Here is a 17,019-nt window from a genome sequence, read left to right as displayed (position 1 = left end):
CTGTCACGGTATATCCTTTTGTCCATGCAATGGTTGATGGAGTCGATCGTGACCTGAATTTTCCAGCGTGGTCCAGTCACAAATGGTAGCGGCGCGCCGATTTCTCCTTTTGAGACTGGCGTACGTAAATCGACAATTGATGCCAATTCGCTCCTGCTTATCCGTGGATGGCTTGGTTGACTTAAGCTCCATGACGGGGGCGTTGTTTGAGTTTCAACTAGACGGTGTAATTCAGCTGTTGCGGAGGATTGTCCAATAAAGACAAACTCGGTCGATTAAGTGCTGAGGATCTGGTCCATTTCAAATTGGATAACAGACCTTTCGCTATTCGGGTCATCTGGGCCCGGTTCAGCCGCTAACTCGACAGCTGGGTGTATCGGCTAATACGCCTGAGAGTGCACGACAGCAGCTTGCTGAGGCTACTTCGTTCATTGTGAACTGTCTCACGTTGTGAAAAGGCAAAATATAAATTTTATGAGAAGAGAAAAAACGATCGTAGTGAACTCCAAGAGTGGAAGGACAGGGGATTATGGTTCAAACTAATTGATATTTGTGGTTGACGTGACGTTTCGCTACCTGTTTCTTTCAGCGACAATCTGGCTGGCCTGACTATGGCACGGGGCAATATGGGCCTGGCCTGACGGTATTTCGGGCCGCTACCAGGGATACAACATGATGCGGTCTCGACGGTCGTGGCGTGACGGAAAGTTCTTCAACGTCGTACAAGAGAAATTGGTGAGAGTAAAGACGACACGGAGATCTGGAGCCTGGTCTCTACCAAGTCCCTCGCTCCTTCCCTAGTCCTCCCACAAACGGCAATTGAGAAAGGCGTCAAGTCTGGGCAGGACCGATGCCCCCCAGTAAACACGGAGTATCCTGCTCACTTTCCGGTTAGGACCCATTTCTCTTTCGCGCCCAACTCAGTGTCTGCATCTGTCTGAGCTCCAGCATTCGGGTGTTGTACGGCCATTTCACCTCTGACGCACTCCAACTGCGGAATGCTCCAAGTCGGGAAACTGGGGAAGGCCTTGCGCAGCTTGTTTATCGCGATTGAAAAGCGCCTGGCCCCTCAGGAACTCGACACATCATTGGCGGAAGAATTGGCAAAAGCTTGGGGGACATTCATGCACTAGCTCGTTGTGGACCGCCGACAAGAGCAATTGATCTCCAAGCCTTCAAGCACCATTGCCAGCATCCAGAGTTGAGCGAGATCGGTGCCCGAGTACAGAGACGAGGTGAACGAGCCCTGCAATCCGAGACGTTCCAAGCAAGTCAATCTCAGGTCTTTCTCGAACGAGCCAAGTCACAACCCCGCTGGCTCGGCTGCCGCACTTGGGCTCTGAGTCTATTATCATCCTTCCGAGCGCCGACCTCCCCCAATGCCCAAGCAGCATATCCTGTGCATCTAGCGAGAGGAAAAAAAAAAAAAAAGAAAATAATCAACCTCCAAACCATCCGGCCCCGTCACCTAGTGCTTCCCTGCAGGGCTGCGCGCACATATCGCATTCGCAAGTTCCATCTATTACTCCGTCACATGCCTCCCCATCCCCCCGAGTCATTGCAGAGCGCGGGCAACGCCAACTTGACAACACTTCCCATGTCCAGACGCCATTTGCTTGCACGTCGCAGACACAGCTGAATTAACCCGTCAAACACATCTGCTCCTTGATATTGCCTCCTTTGGGGACCTCGTTTCTGGCCCGGCGCCGTCTACACACGAGAAGGGGACCATAACTAAGCCTCGTCTCTCTTCCTAGAGCCGATCAAAAGAACTGTTTGCCAGTCTGCGAGTCTGTCGGCTCTAATACACCAAATCCACCGCCGTTCCACCTCTCCACTGGAAACGACACCTATTTTCTAGTCCAACGCTGTCTTTCCTCCCATTCTACAAGGACCACCCCGTTTTTTGATAACACGGAATTGTACTTTTTACCCGGAGGGAGACGCCGTCTTATTGCTGGCAGCTTCCACCAACCAGGGGCCAGGACGATCCGGCCTCTCCCACAGCCTCTAGAACAGCCTCAGCACATCTTGGTTTGCTCCTTAGAACTGAAATTGCTATCTAGTTGCGACGACATTTTCAGTCCATCCCGACTGTGAGACGAGTCCGCAGCTTGTGCGCTAAAGATTTTACACGACTTGATTGCTGACTGGGTTCCTTCACTTCTCACCAAGCCTTTTGTCCCCGTCTCGGCCATCTCTCGTTTCTCCCGACTACTGAGAACAAAGGCTCCTAGTCGAAACGTTTGGTACAAGGTGACAGAGAGCCCGGGAATATTGTGCGCCTCGTCCTACTTGATATCCTTGCCCGCTTACACTACTCGGGTCCTGCTTCTTGCAGCAAGTGGTCATCATTATCCAACCAACATTCCCAAAATCCAGCCGCTGTCGCCCCATCGTCACTAGTCTTCCATCAAATAGGCATCATAAACCAGTGTAGGAACCGAAACACCGTTGTGCCTTCTGGGATTCAGTTTATCGACATTCGGGATAGCCTTCGCCGTATTCGGTTCCATCAGACGCTCATTATTTATTTCGTCGCTGCCAGGTATTAACCACGTTGATGAAACAGCTTCCCTGGATGAGCGGTCAATGGTATTGATTTGACTTGTCCTGGGCGCTGGATCTGATTACTATTCCCCAGCTGAGTTAGGGCCTTCCAGCTCGTGTATCCTCGAGTTGCAGGAACCATGGCCGCTGTACAACAATTATTGGCAAGTCCATCGCCGAGCCCGGCGCTTCCTCCAAGTGGTTTTAATGGCGAAACGGACACCATGACTACAGATAGAGTCAGCCAAAGTCCCGTTATGCTCCATGGCCGCTCCTTGCGAGGGGCACCGGAAGAAGGAGACAAGAGAATTGCTGTTGTTATTTTTGGACAAGGCCAGGAACGAGTTGTCTCCACCGTCGCGGAGGTACTTAGTAAACCTTTCAAGTTAGCAAGCTCGTTCAAGAACGTGACAAGCGACGATCACAGATTTGTGGTGGGCATTTCGGCAACGGACGCCAAACGGGACATTGCAGACCGAAACAAGGAGTTGCTGGTTGCCGTCAATACTCACTGCGTAACTCTAGGAATGCCTCCTGATGAGCAGCTGTCGAAGCATTGCGATTATGAGTTTTTATACATGGAATCGCCGTACTTCCGGCGCTACCTGTCTCGGTTCATCTCGTTCACCCTAGGTCAAATTAGCCATCACGAAGAGCTCATGGCCAAGCCAAGGACTTTGTTCATGTCCACGACATTCCCCGACGTTCGTGCTGCTTTGCCCAACCTCGATATCCTCACCGTGGGATCTGATGCAATTGAAATCCGAGTTGACCTCCTCCGCGAACCTCTCCCAAATGGCGGTTTCGCCGAGGTCCCTAGCCTAGGCTACGTTGGAGAACAAGTTATGCTGCTACGGGAACGGACAGAGTTACCAATCATCTTTACAACTCGTTGTACCAACGAAAATGGCAGGTTCCCGATGCATGACCCGTCCCTCTACCATCGGTACCTGTACAAAGCTATCCAATGGGGAATCGAGTACGTCGATATTGAGCTGTGGCTTCCGGAGGATATTCGTCGGGATTTGTGGCAGCGGAAAGGGAACTCTCGCATCATGTCGGCATTTCACGACTTCTCGGGGACTTTCAAGTGGCCGTCGCAGTACGCACAGGACGTTTTCCAACGGTCTTGTCCTTATGCAGATATTGTCAAGATGATTGCCATTATCAACGAGCATAATGAGAATTTCGAATTAGAATATTTCCGCTCCAAGATACGATCGGAACATCCCGATGCGCCACCTCTCTCTGCTGTTAATATGGGAGAGACTGGCCAGTTCTCCAGAACCCAAAACAAGGTCTTCACGCCCATCACACATCCTCTTCTTCCCATAATTGCAGCCCCGGGTCAAATGAGCACCGCCGAAATTCACCAAGCATTATGTCAACTGGGACAATTGCCGATGAAGAATATATACGGGGTCAGCTCCTCCTTGAACCGAAGCGCTGTTCCACAGGCACCGTTTTATGAGAAGTGCTTCAACGAATTGGGTCTACCTCATCGGTTTAGCATTATCGAACGACACCCAAACAACTTTGCCGGCATGGAAGCCTGGTGTAACCAAAGAGACTTCGGAGGCGCATATCTTGATCCTGGCATCTCTGTCCAGACATTGTCCAAGCATAATAAATTCTTTGCTAGGCTGAATAACGGCCAGGGACCGACGCTCACCGAAGCGGCTCGGGCAATTGGAATCGCTGACACCATCGTTGCCAAATCTGGCTCCTCCACCACGTCAACACCGCCATCCATGCCGTCCAGTCCTCATAGCGGACAATGCTCGGCGGGGTCACATGCGCAAACCGGATCAGCAACAACCACCTCGTCGCTCATTTTTGACAATGCTGGTTGGAGAGGCATTATGCATACTCTTACAAGAGATCTGGCCCCCTCAGCTTACTTTGACAGATCAGCTGTTGTTCTTGCGCCTTCTTCTGATGACGCCGCTCGGTATTTTATGCGTTGAAAGCCTTGAAGATTGCCAAGATCTACACCGTTGGCTTCCGGGCCCCTACTGCCCTCGCTCGTCATGCTCCTCCGATTGAGCAGTTCATTAGTTTGGAGAGTCTTCAGCGTGCGAGATCCGTGGCAGACGACCGGGCCCCGTTTGTAATTGTCTCAGCTCTTGGCTCGGACAAGGGAAATCTCGTGAGCATGATGCTTCGTGCGTTTGCAGCTGCTGGCCGAGAAGGTGCGCCAAACGTCAATAAGGTCTTTCTGAACCTGGCCGATGTGGCAGCTCGCACGACAATCGACCCTCACGAGACGGCAGAAAAGAGCGGATTTGCGTCTTATGGTGCTGCAGATGTGGCGGCATTCACCATTGTCGAAAGTTTAAGATTGCTCGTCGGTCAAAATGTGCCATATAGCTTTGTGAGACTGGCGAGTGGCAGACATTATCCCTTTTGAAAGTCTGTTTCAACATTCTCATTACTGGAGGCCCATAGGGTTTGACCAAAAGCCAAGAATATCAGCCGGCACGTGGCCTTAAGTCTGCAACGATGTTTTCGTATGAGAGGACCGTATGAGAGGATGATTTGACACACTCTTCAGTCGATGAATTCCTGTAGGGTTCTTGCTGACACACACACACGCGAACACACACACACCCCTATGTGGCATAGAATAGTCAGTGGCGAGTTGTGGACGCCGTGAGCTCTATATTGGCTTACTATATCAAGACAAGGATGCAAAGAACGTCGACCTAGAAAAAAGAACCAGGACCAATAGATGCCTGAGATGCCGAGTCTCGAGGGGTGTACACCGATCTACAGCCTTACCTGTGCGCCCCTTTATATGGTCCTCGGGTTGGATTGCTATTTTGGTGCATTTTGCTTATTGGGGGCGAAACCATACAGTTTGGTTCCTTCGAGAACCGCTTGCCTCCTTGCTTGTGCTTGTCATCTTGGCTAGCGTGTTATTCGGGTGCACCTTTCAAGATCTGACAAAAGCGGAGTTTTACGGACCGACTACCAGACAACAGGGGAGTCGCAACGGGACAGGGACCATGTTCACGGAGGGCGCTTCTGTCCGGCAGTTCCCAGCGGAACGGGGGAGGGTGGCGGGATTTTTGTCTTTGGTCATCCGGAGATGTGAACTATTTTGGAGGGTTTTCTTCTAAAGGAGGCGGGTTTACAGTATTGGAGATGGTGTAATTGAAATACATGAAAGGATATAAATGAGATGAAAGATTACGAGGTGAATACTATTTCCATATGCTTGAGTACGAAGCCTGTATTCCACCAGGTTCAATGTTGGCCAATTCTATCTCCTGCGGTGGGTAAAAAAGAAAAACTTCCTAGGTATGCAATGTGCTTCAAGCTCTGCGGAGTTTGGGGAATATGCCTATGACCCCTTCAAAACCAGGTCAATTATACAACGTTTCTAGGATGGGCAAGAGAATGAGCCTGACAGTTTATTACAAACCAGCGCCCCTTGCAGAGATGGATTCTGGATGCCAATTTAGGAGGCAGGTGATTAAGGTAGTAAGTAATCGATCTGCCAGTGACCAATTCCGACCCTCGAGTGTTGGAGTCCACTGATGAAAGAAGGACCTTTTGCCAAATTCAGCTGCTATTCACTTGAGTCTTCTTGGCAGTTCAACAATGCTACCGCCCCCCTTCAGCTGACCGACGGCCCGGTAAGTCAGTGGCTGCCACCAGGTCTCCGCGAATGGTCACAGAATACAGAGTACGGAGCAGGGGATTGGAGATTAGGGTCAGGGCGAGAAAGAAGGACTGCCACCAATCCCGGTAGAGGACTCGGTAGGCCCTTGGACAAACGTTGACCTATCCTTCATATTTTTTCTTGCCCACGCTGACTTCCAATGCTACCTGCTGCTGGGCCCGCATGTGGCCCTTGCAGTTGCGTCTCGCGTCTGATGATTCTTCAGCAAGCCCACAGAGCTGAGCGTGATACATGTCTGAATAGTAATTCATTCGCAGATATAGGTGGGGTCATGGTAAGATGTGTCTGAAATTCCTGGTTTCGGTGGAGTGGTTGTCTTTGAACTTTGTAGTATCCCGTCGCTGTGGGACAGCCAAGGTCCACTGACGCTGGGACATGCAGCAGTTGCCACTCTGTCAGCAGGGCTTATGTGTGTCGTTTTTGCCTGGCTGGTGGGAGGCGGCTCCGTAGGCAAGCTCCTTTTTCTGGCCATGTGCATCTTCGTGCTGCGAGGCAAGACAGAATCTCATTCTCACTCGACGAAATTGCTGCGTCAGCAGCTTACAAGACGCAACTTTTTGATGCAACTTTTGATGCAACAAGATGCCGTCCATGATTAAATGCGGCTTTGCTGATGCTTATTAGGACTTTCCCTTTGGTGACAAGGAGCCCAGACTCGGTGTTTTGCAAGACCATTGGATAAAAGCCCATGTGGAAGCGTTGTTCATGGTCTCATTTCACTCACTGGCTGGGACTCTTCCTTCAGTCAACGAGACCCCCACCAATTTGTGGCCGATATCCCCCCATGCACTAGTTTGATCTGCCGTAAAAGCCCCAGCTAGCTACCGCTCGACTTGATCTAGTGGCTGTCTCGCAGCCGTGGCAGGCTAGTTCGGACAAGAGCAGAGGTTGAATCTCTGCAAGTGTTGGTGCTATGAGTTTGCCCGTGCCGACTGTGTCCGTTCTGACATTGCCCAGTAGGAGTTGTACGCAAGACACCAGCAAGATCAACGATGATCTCCTTGCACCTGATGCGACCAAAAACCACTAGACGGATGGGATCTGTGGAGGCCCTGGTCAGGGCATCCTAAGGAAAAGATCAACAGGCATCGCACGTGGAAGACGCAAGTGTTGGTACTCCGTACTAGGCCGAGTCTTGAGGGGAGCCATTGGATCGCACTGAAGGATGCAGATGGTCCTGTCTCGGTGCAATAGGTCGGCTTCCGTTTGGGGGATCTAAGAGCGTCGTTTTTGGGTCACAGACGGTCACAGCCGCGGGTTGTGGTGTGTGGATAATGGTCATGTCTGATTCGAATGTATTTGTTCGTGTCATCAATTTGCTGACCATGAGAGGGGACAGAGCTTTCAGTGTCAGAGGCATCCGGCATGGCACCTCCCTTCCCGATGCCATCTTAGAAGTCGAGTGCGTGCAAACCCAGAAAGAGGGAATGGCCTTGTGGCTCCTTCCTCCTTCTCTCTTCTCACGCTGCGACTAGGTTGAAAAGAGAGTTGGGAGATGGAGAATTGGAGGTAGTTACCTCCAGGTGCACGCTTTAGGTACTTGAGTTCCCAGGTACCTGGATTAGATACAGCGGCGGCCGAGACAGTGCTTCGTTTAAGGACTTACTTAGGAACCTTGATAGCTGACTGATGGTCGGCAGTAATCACTTTAATTTTGGAAAAGCAAGTACCGGCGTCACGGCTGTTGACGGGCATGCAGCATTGGAATTGTGAAGTATTGTACGGATGGAAGGGCTGGTCTTCTCGAATTCTTGACTCTCCCTACATGTATTCTATTTGAGTGTAGTAACTAGTACTCCAAGCTCCGCGTCTTACGCGCTAAACCGGCCTCTTGGCCTAGAACCCCAACATTCGCACATTGAACCCTGTCCCGCACCCCCCCGTCTTCACCTCCACCTTTCTTGGGTACCTTGGTTGCTTGTTAGTCTGCTGGAGAACAAAACGAACAGTCAAATACAGTCAGTCGGCTCGTCCGATGCCACATCTTGTCGCTATCTGCCGGACAGGACAATCAGGGCTGACGGGCATCGTGAGCCTTCTCAACTGTGACACGACTGGCGCCAGCGCCGGATCGAGGCAGGGCATCCTTTCCAATCCCACACTGGGCCTCGTCACCGGTCTGCTGGGCTTTTCCTGTACAACAAACACAACATATATGTTCGACTAGCATCGTAACTCCAATTTGGCCACCGCGGCCACTGTGACCCCATATTATCCTCCGCGGCGCCGATTGCGCTGATGTTGCTCCAAGGTCAGATTGGCCTTGACCGTCCCCGTTGCACTTGAGGGGTGACTAGCCGCAGAAACCATCGACCTCAGTTGAGCGCGCAAATCTTCCTCTTCACTGCCAGGTGCAGCGTATTCCTGCACAGCGCAATCCCTCAAGTAAACCGGTGTCGCCTTATCAGTCCGACGCCGCTCACGCGCCCAAGCCTGGCTACATTTGTTCGCCATCGATCCAGAGCGCTCGACCCACGAGACAATCAACACCACTACGACAGCCGATACACGAGGCGGCCATATTTGCTGCCTTCTTGTGCGATGCAATGAATTCGTCACTCCCGCTGCCGGCGGCTTATTCTGGTGCTCGTATTGCTATCCCCAGACAGCAGGTTAGTATTGAGCGTCTTCCAACAAAGCGACAAAGCAACGAGCCACGCGAGTCGATGAACTGCAAGTCCTGCCGGAAGCGAAAGGTGTGATATTTTTTTTTTCCCTTACACTTCACGGTTCAAAATCGACGTCTGGCCCTGACGAATCCATGCTAATGACCAATGTTTGTTGACTTCGGTGTCACCAGATCAAATGCAACCGTATGCGACCGTCGTGCGAAGCATGCCAAGTCTTCCAATGTCCATGCATTTATGGTATGTCACCGCTCGTCTCATTGAAAGCCGCCAATTTTCTTGATAACTTCTGGCCCAAGAGCGGACCACTAAAAGTGCATCTTGAACAAGTTTGCTTACTCTTTCCGCCACAGATGCTGTCCCCAAGAAGCGTGGGCCGAAAACAGACGTGCTTGAAGCTTTGCTGAAACGGGTCGATGGACTGGAGGCGAAGCTGAAGGAGAAGAATACCGAGGGAGAAACGCCCAAAGTTGGGGAATCTGTAACCGTGGAAGCTGAGGAAGAGGAGCATACTGACGTTGCGGAGCCGGCCCCGAAGAGACTTGCAACCGAGGCAAGCAAATCTTCTGAAGGAGATGGTCTCAAGACAGTCACAGACCATGAACCGACCGCTAGGTGAGACATGAATTGTCGTTGCTATCCGAATACTTTGAGCTTATATTCTCATAGTGACAATCCTGCCTCTCCTGTGGAAAGGGACGCCTATCTTCACACCTACTTCGCACGATTCCACGGCAAGCCATATTACATCCTGGATGAAGCATCCGTCCGCCGTCGGATACAGTTCAACCAGTTGCCGGATAGCGTCGCGTTCGCTATCTGGTCAGTAGCATCAAGGCAAGTGGCTAGAGAACTGGAGAGGGCGATCTTGAAATCTTCGTGGCTGACTGCTGGTGCAGACACACACCGCATCCCGGAGGGACCCAGGCAGCTCTTCAATTGAGCGAAGACTATGCACAGCGGGCAAGGCGATGCATTGACACAGATGATCTATTAATAGATTGCTTGCAGGCGTTACTGCTCTTGGTTCTGGCATTCATGGCGTCTGGCCACAGCAAGAAGGCCTACATGTTGATGTGTTGGTCTTTCAATTCTTTTTTTGCTGAAACTAGCGGACTTGACTGATGTGAACCTAGCATCGGCAATCGGGATGGCCATGGCACTGGAGCTTCATCGTGAAATCGATGCCCACGCGCACGTTACACCAGTCGAACGTGAGTTACGCCGGCGACTTTTCTGGACGTGCTACTTATTGGATCGCTACACGTCCTGCGGATCGAAACGACCATCTTTAATCAGCGACAACTCGGTGGCTCTGCGGCTACCATCGTGGTGTCCTAGCCAGTCATCCCTGGCAGTCGACGGGGAGTTTTTTCAACAGGGCGCCAACCTCCAATATTACCAAGGCAGCGGAAAGAAGTCACAAGGTAGTACCGCAATGCTCATTGACGTCACGCGTATCCTTGGCATTACCAACAGATATTTAGCTGCTGGGGGTGTAAAAGGCGACTCTCACTTCCCCTGGCATTCATTATCGACTCTGTCAAAAATTCGTCAAGAGCTTGACTTTTGGGCATCCGGCGCTGGCCCTGTGCTCTCCGGCCCTCAAGCACTCTTTCACCAAACAGAAGCGACAATAGTGTTTTTGAGCAAGCTGATATATCATCTGATACATTGTCTAGTGTACAGACCGTTCCTCCCAATCGACCTAGCAGAGCTGGCTGGCAGTGGGCAACACCAGTCATGGCAGATTGAGGCGACCAACATGTGCTTTTTGCATGCAAACGCCATTGGTGAACTGATAGACGCAGCGAGGCATGCAGGTACTGTGGAATGGCCAGCAATTGCTGGCTATTGTATTTGTACTGCCGCAACAGTGCATATCCATGGGGCTCACTACTCCAACCCCAGTGACTACGCGGGAGACGTGAACGTGTTTAGTGCATCGTCGAACTTGCTTTCGCGGGAAATGAAACAACTCAGCGATCTCCACCTCTCATGGGCCAATATTCAACACCAGAGCGATACATTGCAAGCGATTTACAGTGCCCATGGAGAGCTGGTCAAGGCTATGGTAGCCAGCTCTGTGCAATATACTCTAGGGTTCCACCTTGAGGATTTTTTTGACAGATATTCCAACATTGGGGGCCCAGGAGGAAAATCGTATCGATTCGACCCAGCACACCTAAGCATGTCGGATATTGTCATAGATTATCCCGCCGATCAATGCACCGAGTCACCGGTAGCCCGCGAAACTGAACGATATAGTCATAAACGTAAAAAGACTCCATCAACCAAGAAAGGGGATGACGAAAGAACCAACACCGGGTATGACCAGGTTGCATCCTTGGGCCAACCGACGGGAGCAGGCAATGTGCCATACTCGATACGTATGACACAACCCCCGTCCCATGTTTCTACTGGGCACATGCAGCAACAAGTGTCCAGGCCACCAGATGCACACATAAAATCGAGTGGCACTCCATTCGAGGCAGGGCAAACCATCCATGGGTATACTATGCCGCCAGATAACTCAGCAAACAATTCTGGCCAGGGCATGGTGCCTATGGGCGGGACAAGATTCAGCCCAGCGTACGGTTATGCAATGGGTTCCAATGTCATGAATAGTCAGAACAATGTGAACGATGGCAATACAGGTTTCGATCCTATGTTTGGAGCGCTACCGACGAACACATTCAGCAGCCACGCTGGCTGGCAGGTTGAAGATGGTCAGCAGCGGAACAAGATGAATATTCCCACCAGTGGCGTGGCACCGAGTCCCGGAACGAAGAGTTCTGGTGGAAGCACCGGGACTGGACACAGCGAGGAAAAGGACCCCTTTCTCAGCCTATTGGAACAGCTTGCAGAAGATGAGCAACGCTTTCATGGCGGGGGAGCCGACTTGGATTTCTTCCTGACTGGCAACAACATTGGTGCCTAGTGTGACGACGGGGAATATCTGAGAAAACGCTTTGCAACTCTTATTGAAATGCTATAATGGCCATCTGTATGACGGCTATGCGGAACGGCTGAGTGATTTGGGACCACGGCGGCGGTGTTGGGTATATTTAAACGGTCAAATGTAGATGCTGTATGATATAATAGACCAACATATGTACCATTTATCTTTCTGAGCCAAGACGAGCCAGTCTCCGTTTCTGTTTTGCCCTTGGAGAATATATATTCTAGATTTTTTTTTTATTTTTTTTTAAATCAAAGACATGAAAATGACGCAGAACGCAGCCCGATATCTTCAGGGTACTCAAGTCAAGCCCCGTGAACGGCTCAGGCGACCGAAACCAGGCGTATGCAACGACCGTCTGTGCATTTCTCGGCCCACTCTACTGCAACAGCGTAGGCGATAGTCTGCTTGCTTTGCTTTGTGACTACTCTATGGTTGAGCGGGACACGGAAGAGACAATCAACCGTCATCTTTATGTCAGCAGGCCAGATGTGAAATGCACAAGTTCCAGCGGTCCATGCCTCTTTCTGCTCGCTACTAAATGTCATTCGCATCCCTGCCGAAGGGCTTGTGGTTACTGTGCAGCGCTGGAATTTACCAGCTGGTGGATATCGACTACGGCTCCATTTTCCCTGATGGTTAGTAGCTGGAGGCATGTCTCGCCGTTTATACCAGACGCTCAAACCGCTCTCTGTACGGAGTGTTTGTGAAGCTGTAGCCGGTTTGGATTCCGTGCAAGATTTAGTTTAGTCACCGTTCAAAGAGATGACACGTAATTTCAACTTCTATTGAAACGCTTCGAGGGAAAGGTCCAGATGACTACCCCAATAGATTGATTCCAAGTTTACCGAGAGCTGTGGAATGCCTAGCGAATGCATCTCTATTGTGTATGCTGGTGTTTTATTCCAACGACAAAGTATCCCTAACGCCTTGCGAAACCCAAGCCGCTCATTATTCCGTATTGCACTTATACATGTCGACAAAGTAGCGCCTCATGCACCAACACTTTCCTTGCGCTGGTGGTCCGGCGGCGCAGAAATTCCTTGCGCGTCCTTGGCGTCAACATCCTCAATGTGAGCAACCCCCTCAATGTCGTAGTTGCTGTCAGGCACATGGTAGAGAACCAATGCGCAGAGCGGGAGCGCAACCATGGTCAGGAGCCACGAGATGAGAACTTCGCCAAGATATGGGGTCTGCAAACGCATGTCAGCACTTGACAACTCTGACGGGATAAGAACCCGCGTGCATACCAGGACGGCGTCCATGCCAAACGAGACGGCGGCGCCGGCAGACTGAATGCCCTTGTAATATCCAGCCATGCGAGCAAGCTTGAAGGGATCGTTACTGATGGACGACATGGTGTAGTATGCCAAGCCTTGGTAGGCAGCATCGACGACATAATCTGGCGTCGCAGTCAGTCAACCAAACTTGTACTTCTGTCATGGGTAACATCTTACAGCCAAACAGCAAAACAATGGGACCGGCAGCCACGCCCACGGTCCAATCCCAAGGAATCTTTTCGTCGTCAACAAATGCCTGCTTTCGAACAAATCTGGTTTGGAAAGCCACGCCGGAAGCCCATACAAGGCAGATCAACAATGTGACAAAGGCACAAGACCAGAGAGCTCGCTTTCGTCGGTTGAAGGGCAGGTTGTCGGTGACAAGGCCGATAATAATGGAGCCAATGATGGATCCGAGACCGGTCAGGAGGGCAACCAGGGCACGTGTGCGGCCATTAAACAGAAAAGCGGTAATAGCCCCCTGGTATGCGTAGAAGTAGTTGGAAGAGAAGAACATGGGGAAGAGGGCAATCATGCGCCAGTCCTTGAACATGCGGACAAACTCGAGAAATTCCTGCTTGGGCGTGAGAGAGGCTGCGATGCGCACAATGGTCCCGTCACCTCGGACAACGGCCTGAGGGGGCAGGACCAGCCAGCTGGTGGCGATGGCAGTCAACATGATGATCATAAAGGCGACATAGACACCATTGGAAACACCGGGCATGGTGCTGTTGAATTCGATTCCAAGGGCGATGGCGGCGCCAATTAGAGTTCCCATTTGGAAGAGCGACCAGAAGATGGTAAAGGCGCGCCCCTTGTCCTTTTCGAGAGGGTACGACATCATGATGGCCCCCTGGGCTGCCCAGAAGAGAGCGGCCGAGACGCCCAGTATGCCTCCGGCAAGGATGAGAAACCATCGCGTGCCGTTGAGTTGGAAGCACCACAGCGAGCCGAGATACAAAGCGTAGCCTGTAGTACCAATGGACATGGTCAATCGGGGTCCGAGAATATTCTACGTGAGTCATGTTAGCAAATGAGCCGCCAGGAGGCTTGGTTGACATGATGAAAGAATTTCAGGCTCACGTACGTTGATACTTCCGCCAAAGAAACCACCCAGGAAGAACATGCCGTACAAGACACTGTTGGCAATGTCGCTGAGTTGGACATCTTGCGTTCCACCGGCACCCAGGTTGCTAATCGCACTAAACATGCCGACGGAGCAAAAGGCCACGAAGCCTACAATGGACACTTGGGTCCATGGCGAGTTGTCTGCGCGTCATTCAACGTTAGCCAAGAACGTGGCCCTCTTGTCTACCACGGTCCCGCGCGAAGCTGTCGCATGTCCACAGAGTTGGATGCTTGACGAATGCCCGGACAAGTTCCCGTCGTCATCTACTTACAGCGGAAGCCGCCGAACTGGAGAGTGGCGAGATTGACCATGGCGAGCTGGTGACGGGGTTTGTCGGGTTGGTGAGGCTGTCAAGCGGCAGTTGATGTGCAAACGGGAGGATAAGCACAGGGAGGTAAAAACGAAGCTTGGAGAAAGCTTCAGCAAGCCCCACGCCGCAGACCAGATGAGATCAGATCAGATTTGCCCCAGAACCGTCGTAGACCTGCAGTGAATGCCAAACGAAGCTGCTGTGAATAGGCGCGAGACCTTTGCGGGGGTCGGGGGTTGGGGGGCTGGTCTTGATAAATAAATGAATCAATGGAATAAATCAAACGGAGACCGAGTATGGAATAACTACCCCGTAAAGCATTGGCCAAGAGGAAGGAGCGCGGGGACCTGGCATTGTGTGATACTACCAGACACTACCAGCCATATAACACGAACCCGAGGGGCAAGCCAACAACGGCCCCAACCGTCCATCCATTCATTCCATCCAGTCCCTTTGGCCGTCAGAAGCAACTGGGTCCGGGGCAGGATGGGACCATGCCAAGGGAAATGGATCCTCCCCCGTAAGTTACAAACAACAACACAGCCAAGACCATCACGAGTTTTGCCACGCCACCTGGAGCGAGTGCCGTAAGATGGCAGCAGGACACGCCGAACGACGTTGGGAAAGTGGAATCTCACCAGCCATACTCCCCGTACTGTACGCCTCGTCGGGCCCTGCGAGTATACTGAGTCCGGGCACAGAGGTCGTTGGGTACGGTAACAGCAGCCACGAGCACCGAGTAGAACAGCCATCGAAAACTTCTCCGTGGCTGGCTCCGCTTGAATGTTGCATGCAGTTCAATATTGTCGGTTCTTCATCTGTCCGAGCCCTGCTCAAGCCTCTGCAAGCCTCGGCAACACAATCATTATCGGGACCATCTGGCTAGCTGCCAAACGTGTAGAAATGGCGCTCGCCTGGTCTCAAGCCATGATTCGAAAAGAAGCAAGCCTGGTCCAAAATGTCATGATGCTCGTCATTTGGTCACCAACCGCGTTGAGATGGCAACCAATCCGTCTCATGCTCCCAACGGCAATTTGCGCTCACTTTCTGCCAGGTCGAGTCTCGCCCATGGTGGGGCTGCTGAATGCGCAAGCAAGCGCCACTGGGGGGCTCCCACACCTCCACGGGGCCCCAAACAAACGACATTGAATCAATTGATGTCAATTTGAGTAAGTCAACTGGTCCGTACCGCCAAGACCCAGTCGACGCTCGGCAACTCAGCGCTGGTTTGGGGCAAAGAAAGCCACCTGACTGTTCTGGGCAACCGTGCAGCGGGCTTGAGGCTTGTGTCTCGCGTCGCTGTCAGATTTAACGTTACAGTCGTTCAAGCCTCCATATCTTGGCCCTCTATCTTTCCGCAGTCTACAAGCAAAGCTACAACAATGGCCCTCCAAGACGGCTTGAAAGCCCAAAGCAGAAAATGTAACCATGCAAAGAAAGATGAGCCTTTAGTTTCAGGGCTATCATGTTTTCATGGCAAGGATCCCCCGCCGAGGCTACGTGACCATGTAAATGTTGGTCACTCGAAGCATTGCTGGCAGCGCAGTAACAGAGGTTCAATTGTTGCTACCCATCATCTCAAAGTTGACTGGGTGCAACGGCGCATATCGCAGCACGCAACCGAACACTAGGTGCATTTTCTGCGCCTACGAACAGTGCCTGTACCAAATAACATAGAATACGGCCTACCTTCATTTCTTTCCACGTACGAAAGCCACAGGAAGCTCACTATCACTTTATGCCCAGTTCATATCATTATCCAGCATTCTCTCAATAGGGCTAACGATTTGGAGACTCAAAGAGACAACTGTGGATAATGCTTCTCGTCGGTACAACAACACTGTGAAAGTCATGCCCAGTGCCAACAGAGTCAAATACTATCCAGACTGGGAGGCTGCTGTGCACCCAATTCCGGAAATCCACGATAGTTGAGCGTACACGGCTGATAAGCACCCAAGTGTTTGCAGTGGACGGGCTACATGCAGATGTACAGTGGGAGACGAAAAGTATTCTATCGCGCTCTATTCTATCAATTGATAATATGTTTTGGTATATCAGTGCATACTTCTTGGTGCGCAGATATATTCTGCCACATACTGTACATTGAGGCAGGACGCAAACCTACAAAATGCAGAATCCGCTCAGTTCGGTGGCAAATGACCCCGATATTATTCCCAGCCGGATCATGCGCAAACCATCTGTATTCAACTGGCCAGAAAACGCTGACATCAAGTGCATATAGTTACGCCTGTCCCCTCTTTTGGTACTTGCTTGTCACATGCACACGTGATTGAACATATTTGTCGCCCCGTAACCGGCCCGTCTACTTGAGCCAATAGGATATGCTCCCTGCCTTCACATTGATACATTAAACAGCGACCTCAGATGATGTTGAGACGTTCAACATGCACTCGGAACATCCCATGGCTGTCCGCACACGCGAGGATTGCTTTCCTATCGTCGGTGCCTCTGA

The 17,019-nt window shown here is 51.4% G+C and overlaps 4 protein-coding genes across 7 annotated transcripts; 3 read left to right on the top strand and 1 right to left on the bottom strand.

Annotated features, from left to right (window-relative positions):
* Positions 1-1,001: 1,001 nt before the first annotated feature.
* Positions 1,002-5,390, top strand: J3458_004965 (uncharacterized protein). Its single transcript, XM_066118528.1, has 2 exons — positions 1,002-4,469; positions 4,529-5,390. The coding sequence occupies exons 1-2, from the start codon at positions 2,691-2,693 to the stop codon at positions 4,958-4,960; spliced, it is 2,211 nt and encodes a 736-aa protein (XP_065976048.1). The 5' UTR covers positions 1,002-2,690; the 3' UTR covers positions 4,961-5,390.
* Positions 5,391-8,205: 2,815 nt separating this feature from the next.
* Positions 8,206-9,808, top strand: J3458_004964 (uncharacterized protein; the record flags this gene model as incomplete). Its single annotated transcript, XM_007808918.2, has 4 exons — positions 8,206-8,934; positions 9,039-9,105; positions 9,219-9,480; positions 9,535-9,808. Exons 1-4 carry the CDS (start codon positions 8,785-8,787, stop codon positions 9,806-9,808), a joined length of 753 nt encoding a protein of 250 aa, XP_007807109.2. The 5' UTR covers positions 8,206-8,784.
* A 495-nt stretch (positions 9,809-10,303) lies between these two features.
* Positions 10,304-11,806, top strand: J3458_004963 (uncharacterized protein; the record flags this gene model as incomplete). The annotated part of the gene is made up of 1 exon (XM_066118527.1): positions 10,304-11,806. The coding sequence occupies one exon, from the start codon at positions 10,304-10,306 to the stop codon at positions 11,804-11,806; it is 1,503 nt and encodes a 500-aa protein (XP_065976047.1).
* Positions 11,807-12,594: 788 nt separating this feature from the next.
* Positions 12,595-14,955, bottom strand: J3458_004962 (uncharacterized protein). Of its 4 annotated transcripts, none has more exons than XM_007808917.2 (5): positions 14,508-14,955; positions 14,195-14,376; positions 13,285-14,119; positions 13,078-13,229; positions 12,595-13,020 (listed from the first exon to the last, which is right to left on the bottom strand). In XM_007808917.2, the coding sequence occupies exons 1-5, from the start codon at positions 14,545-14,547 to the stop codon at positions 12,820-12,822; spliced, it is 1,410 nt and encodes a 469-aa protein (XP_007807108.1). In that variant the 5' UTR covers positions 14,548-14,955; the 3' UTR covers positions 12,595-12,819. The 4 variants fall into 4 exon arrangements, with proteins under 4 accessions (XP_007807108.1, XP_065976044.1, XP_065976046.1 ...); XM_066118524.1 differs by having other exon boundaries at positions 12,599-13,020; positions 13,285-14,076; positions 14,241-14,376; positions 14,508-14,915; XM_066118526.1 differs by having other exon boundaries at positions 12,600-13,020; positions 13,078-14,119; positions 14,508-14,915.
* Positions 14,956-17,019: the final 2,064 nt, after the last annotated feature.

The sequence above is a fragment of the Metarhizium acridum genome, assembly GCF_019434415.1.
Source record: "Metarhizium acridum strain ARSEF 324 chromosome Unknown scaffold_31, whole genome shotgun sequence".
Taxonomy (NCBI): Eukaryota; Fungi; Ascomycota; class Sordariomycetes; order Hypocreales; family Clavicipitaceae; genus Metarhizium; species Metarhizium acridum.
The sequence above is the reverse complement of the archived record's forward strand: the minus strand, read 5'-3'. Positions and strand labels throughout refer to the sequence as shown.

Excerpts from the sequence above, each read along its gene's own strand:
- J3458_004962 (XM_007808917.2), bottom strand. The coding sequence starts at position 14,547 with ATGGTCAATCTCGCCACTCTCCAGTTCGGCGGCTTCCGCT. Across the intron at positions 14,377-14,507 it reads CCAGTTCGGCGGCTTCCGCT|ACAACTCGCCATGGACCCAA; the intron begins GTAAGTAGATGA and ends AATGACGCGCAG. Across the intron at positions 13,230-13,284 it reads CATTGTTTTGCTGTTTGGCT|ATTATGTCGTCGATGCTGCC; the intron begins GTAAGATGTTAC and ends CTGCGACGCCAG.
- J3458_004965 (XM_066118528.1), top strand. The coding sequence starts at position 2,691 with ATGGCCGCTGTACAACAATTATTGGCAAGTCCATCGCCGAGCCCGGCG. Across the intron at positions 4,470-4,528 it reads ACTTTGACAGATCAGCTGTT|ATTGCCAAGATCTACACCGT; the intron begins GTTCTTGCGCCT and ends AAAGCCTTGAAG.